The sequence below is a fragment of the Bombyx mandarina genome, chromosome 01 (genome assembly GCF_030267445.1).
Source record: "Bombyx mandarina strain Sakado chromosome 01, ASM3026744v2".
In the NCBI taxonomy this organism is placed as follows: domain Eukaryota; kingdom Metazoa; phylum Arthropoda; class Insecta; order Lepidoptera; family Bombycidae; genus Bombyx; species Bombyx mandarina.
The window spans coordinates 18,211,331-18,216,934 of record NC_143208.1 but is presented as its reverse complement, the minus strand read 5'-3'; the positions used below and the strand labels follow the sequence as shown (position 1 = coordinate 18,216,934).

The window sequence follows — 5,604 nt, the reverse complement described above, 5'->3', positions numbered from 1 at the left end:
CATCGCGTGCGCTGCGAAAACTATTGATGATAGAATAAAGTAATCTATACTATCTATACTAATATTATAAAGAGGGAAGATTTGTTTGTTTGTATATGGTATAAATAAAACAAGAAAATTTTAATACAAAAAAAAATCGATACGAATTTGCTTTGTTTGAATTAAATCGCGCTCGCGTGCTACAACCGTAGGCATCTTATAAGGTCTATGACCTACGTCAGTAGAGTGGAGTTAGCCGTTCAAAAACACACTAAAGAAGAAAAGCTCTTTTAGTTTTAATAAGAATTAAATAAATATTTATTAAAGAAAATATTTTCAACTTTTCATTGAATAAATTAATTATTAATTCATTATTAAACCTACTGTATCTTTGAAAATGTTTTTTTTTTGTAATACTGTCACAGCATATTTCAAAAAGTAATAATGAATCACGAGGAGCATTGATGAACTTTTTCCCTGTGTTGACTGACATTCAAAAGATACAACACATCGAACGCACCGTGCAGATATCAAAAACCTAAAACGAACAAGGTGACTCTTGAAAGCTGCTGTTGAAAGCTTGTTAGTCAGTTCGTTGGATGAGTTTGTGTAAAGCCCGCTAAAGTTCGCTAGTTACACTTCAAGCGTCGCGTCGACTACAGAATCCCGAGCAGATGTTATTAAAATAAAAATCAACAGAATATTTAACGTGCATTTTTGGTGCAGACCAAATCACTCCCTTTGTTGGGTACTACGTCGCACCTAATTGAATTTCGCGCAGGGATGTCACAAACGGTAACGCCTTCATAAATGTACAGTAATATGTAGGGAAACCCAATTACGACAGATATTTTTCATTCTAAAAGTAACAAACACTAAGCAATGATCAAATACGTGTATAATGATATATTTAAACAAATGCATTCATGTAAAAAGCTAACATAGTAATGATTTTATTATGAGTATATTAAAAGTTACTGCATATTAATTTAGGCAAAACAGCAAACCACATAAATACCGCGCCCTCACTCTTCCTCAGAATTTCCCAACATATTGTATTGCAAACTAGCAGACTTCGTAGTGCCTCAATCGATAAATAAAAGACCTAAGTTTTTGTATAAAATAAACTTAAAACAAACAAAAGGAATCCGTCCGACGGGGGACAGATCAAAGGATAAACAAAATTGTTATTTTTATTTAATTCTGAGCATTATTACCTTCTCTGGACTTCCAGAAATATAATAATTTAAGACCAAAATTAGCCAAATCGGTCCAACCGTTCTCGAGTTTTAGCAAGACTAACGAACAGCAATTCATTTTTATATATATAGATTATCATTATCATCAACATCATTATCCTGCCCTTCTCCCAGTCACCTAGGGTCGGCGCAACATGTTTTGTCCTTCCATACTCTTCTATGATATACCATTTCTTCGCTCACCCCTTCTTCCCCATATCGTCTTTCACGCAATGCATCCATTTCTTCTTAGGTCTACCCCTTCCTCTATATCATTCCACAACCATAGTTAACATTCTCTTACCAACCTCATTTTCATTTCGTCTCATCACATGTCCATACCATCCCAAGCGCGCACTTCTCAGCTTCTCTGTCACAGGGGCCACTTTCAGACTTCTTCTAACATATTCATTCCGTATTCTATCCATTCTCGTTACTCCACACATCCATTGCAACATTCGCATACAATCGCCTTTCATCCGCTACCTTAGTCGTCCAACCAGCTGATCCATACTAGACGGCAGGCCTTATTAAGGTCTTATATATCTTACCTTTTAGGGGAAGAGGAATGTGTGAGTCACATGTGGTGCCCGTGACCTGCCGCCATTTCATCCATCCTGCGTCAATTCTGTGCCTCACAGTACGATCGAGTTCACCGTTGCTTTGGATGACAGACCCTAGGTATCGGAAATCTCGACATACTGGCAAAGGTGCTCCCATCAAAAGCAATGGGTGTAAAATTGGAGAAACCGCCAAAATCACAGAACAGATGTTCGGTTTTGAATCTGCTGATTTTTAAGCTAACACTCTCCAACCTGCATCGCCTCCGGGAGGGCCGTTCGACCGTGGATGCAATACTTCGCGTGCGGGCCCTCTCAGACGAGGCTGTCTCACGGGGTGGGGTGGCGCTGGCGGTGTCTCTTGACATCGCCAACACATTTAACACCCTGCCCCGGTCCGTGATAGTGGGGGCACTAGAGAGACATGGAGTGCCCCTCTACCTCCGCCGGCTAGTTGGCTCCTATTTGGAGGCCAGGTCGGTCAAATGTACCGGATACGGTAGGACCCTTCACCGTTTTCCGGTCTTACGTGGTGTTCCGCAGGGGTCGGTTCTGAGCCGACTGCTCCCGAATATCGGGGGGCCAGACGGGGGAAGGTGTAGCGCGGCGCCATCAATGCGGGCTCTTGGCCCGTCGACCGAGGAAACCGGCGGTCGTGTCACTGGCGACCGCTGGTCCGGCGTCTGGGGGACGGCGGGATGGATGTACTATGCTCTGCGTAAACCCTGTCCCGCCGTCTCAATAGCTCCGACTGGGTTTCCGCCCGGTCCGGAGTAGGACGCCGGCTGTTAGCGGCAGGAGTTTTTAGTGAGGTTCGACTCCCACATACCCCACCTGCCATGCGGGTGGGAATCCGGCAATTTTCTACTGTGGAAAAAAAAACCTGCATCGCCATTTCTCCAGTATGTTTTGGACCTCGAGCCTGTTTTCTCCGACGAGCACTATGTCATCGGCAAACAGCATCCACCAAGGGGCCTCTTTCTGTATCTCCGATGTCAAGGCGTCCATCACCTGCAGGAAGAGATAGAGACTTAGCGCAGACCCTTGGTGTAAGCCCACTGCTACATTGAACTCGTCATAATTCCCTGCGGCGGTTCGTACATTCGTCCTGGCTCGACTGTACATGGCACAAATTTTTAGTGGACTGTAGGATTAGGATGGGCAAGGAACTTGATAAATAAACTCGCGAGGATTGCACGTATAAAACTTATATTATTGGAAATTTTATAATTCGCGTACAATAGCACGGAAAAAAGAGAATAACAAATCTAAGACATGTCAAAATTCAAAATTCAAATGTAATGTCAAAAACCACAACCACAACAATAAAAAAGGTTTTAGACCAATTTGTTGGGTTTCCAACAGATTAACCACACATACTTACAAGGTATACCTTTCCCATTCAATGCTCACCACAAAACTGCTCTAGGTACTAGGTCGTACACTTTTTCCAGATCAACGAACACCATATGCAGATTCCTATGCACATTGCGATATTTTTCGCACACTTGGCGGAGTGCAAACATGGCGTCCGTTGTCCCGCGACCAGGCATGAACCCGAACTGGTTTTAGGTGATCTCACTTTCATCTCGCAATCGTTTTTCTATCACTTGCTCCCAAACTTTCATCATCATCATCATCATCATCATCATGCTTTCCTATTACCCTCTGCTGGGGTGTTGGGCTCGAATCAAATTTTTCCATTTGTATCGGTCTTGGGCAGTCTGTTCTAGCTCCTCCCACGTCATGCCTAAGACCCCTAGCTCCTGCTCCACCGAGCGACGCCAAGTTGTTCTGGCTTTCATACTATAATAATATGACATAAGCTTTATTCCCCAATAACTGCCACAGTCTTGCACATCCCCTTTATTTTTGTATATGCGCACCAGTGTATTGGTGCTCCATTCCGTAGGGATCACTTCTTCTTGCAGCAGCTTATTGAAGAATAAAGTCAGCCACTTACATCCGTCTTCTCCCAGTATCTTTCATACTTCCACATGTATACCGTCTGGTCCTTCAGATTTTCCGCTTTTCATACTTCTCACTGCTTCTCTAACTTCATTCATACTGATTTCATTCACAAGTCCGACGTTCTCTGGCTTCCTAATAATCACCCATTCCATTTGTTCTCTTCATTCATCAATTATTCATTAATTTTTTTAAATATATCTTCCAGCGCTCTGTTATTTCGCCATCTTTCATTAGAACTTTATTTCATTTTTCATAAATGTGATATGCTTAATATCTTTCGCTCTGTCTTCTCTAGGTCTCGTGATACGGTAAAGTTCCTTTTGTCCATGAGGTCCATCCGAAGTGGCATACAACCGTTTCTGAGCATCAGACCTGGCTATAGCAACCACTTTAGTGGCCCTTTTCTTACATTCTCTTTACTCATTTTCCCTAGCTGGCCTCTCACTTTCATTTCCTCTTTCTAGTTGCCACTTTTTTAATGCATTCTTCTTTTCTTTCAATTCTCTCGGTAAATTCTCATTGCACCACCACCATATATATATATAGATTACCAAGCAACCATAAAAATTTACGCATTAAAAAAATTGGTAAGAACGATCTCAACAAAGACTTACAAAAGAAATTTCATAGTCTAGTATGCGAGTGCGCAATGTACACAAAAGTTTTCCACGATGTATGTATGTATATTTCATTAATAATAAGACAGTAACACACACAACAAAAAATATAATAGCTTCTCCATAACTGTTCTGGTTTGAAAGATAAGGTACAACTGTTATTAAAGTACAATAGAAACGTCTAGCTCACGTATCAAGGCGGGTGGCAGCATTCGTATGTTAAGCATAATTTGTAATGGATTCCCGTAACTAATTAAATAGTCTTGAATTCGCTTGCTTGTTTATTTATCATAAGAAATCTTCATAATATATGATATAAAAAATATGAATTTCCTGTGTCATCGACAACCCTAAAAAGATATGTTTTGCATCGTCGAAAGGATGTTTTTACAAAAAAAAGTAACTCAACATTTTTACGCTACATTTTTCGCGTCAAAAATGATATTTTATATTCCGTTTTGACAGCTAACTTATTGACTTTAAGCATTGTGAACTTTAATAAAATTCCAGTTTGAAACCTATAAAGATGTAAACAGAAAATTTCCAAAGAAATAGATTTCTCCTTCTATCCATGATTATGAATTTGAAGTTTAATGAAGTTAACTAGTCGTTTTATACATAGGCGGCACTGAAAATTTCGGGAATTAACGAAGTGACACAACATTACTATTTAAAAATGTATTTATTGCTTTTCGAAGTATTCTCCGCGAAATTTGACACATTTTTCCGTACGATGGAACCAATCATTGAAGCAACCATTCCATTCGGAAGTTGGGGTCTCCAAAATGGCCGTTTAGTAGGCGTCCACAGCTTCTTCAGGTGATGAAAATCTCTGTCCACGCAATTTATTCTTTATTTTAGGGAAAGTATAGAAATCATTTGGGCTTAGGTCGGGGCTGTACGGCGAATGGTCTAATAATTCTATGTTTTCTTGCTCTAAAAACTCTTTTGTTCTGTGCGCGGTGTGAGAACTCGCATTGTCGTGATGGAGGATGATGCGGCGGTTGCAGTTCTCTACGGAGTTCAGAAACGACCTGTGGCAAACAAATGCTAGCATGCCATTCTGCATTAACCGTTCTTTGTCCCTCAAGAGGAATAGTCGTAACATGGCCGGTTTTGGAGACAAACGTGGCCACCTTTTTTTTGCAACACTCCGTGAACGAATAGTTTTTGTTGGCTTTAACTCATTTTCGAACACCCAAACTCGTGACTGGTTTTTTGTTTCGGGTTCGTACGCAT

General features: G+C 40.8%; 1 protein-coding gene across 1 annotated transcript; it reads right to left on the bottom strand.

Moving 5' to 3' along the window:
• Positions 1–683: 683 nt before the first annotated feature.
• Positions 684–3,900, bottom strand: LOC149503630 (uncharacterized). Its single transcript, XM_089729181.1, has 4 exons — positions 3,769–3,900; positions 3,191–3,339; positions 2,661–2,894; positions 684–741 (listed from the first exon to the last, which is right to left on the bottom strand). The coding sequence occupies exons 1-4, from the start codon at positions 3,898–3,900 to the stop codon at positions 684–686; spliced, it is 573 nt and encodes a 190-aa protein (XP_089585307.1).
• Positions 3,901–5,604: the final 1,704 nt, after the last annotated feature.

Coding starts and splice junctions, on each gene's coding strand:
- LOC149503630 (XM_089729181.1), bottom strand. CDS start 3,900: ATGGAATGGGTGATTATTAGGAAGCCAGAGAACGTCGGACTTGTGAAT. Junction 3,340..3,768: donor CAGACGGTATACATGTGGAA/GTATGAAAGATA, acceptor ACCTAAAACCAG/TTCGGGTTCATGCCTGGTCG. Junction 2,895..3,190: donor GTACCTAGAGCAGTTTTGTG/GTGAGCATTGAA, acceptor TGCCATGTACAG/TCGAGCCAGGACGAATGTAC.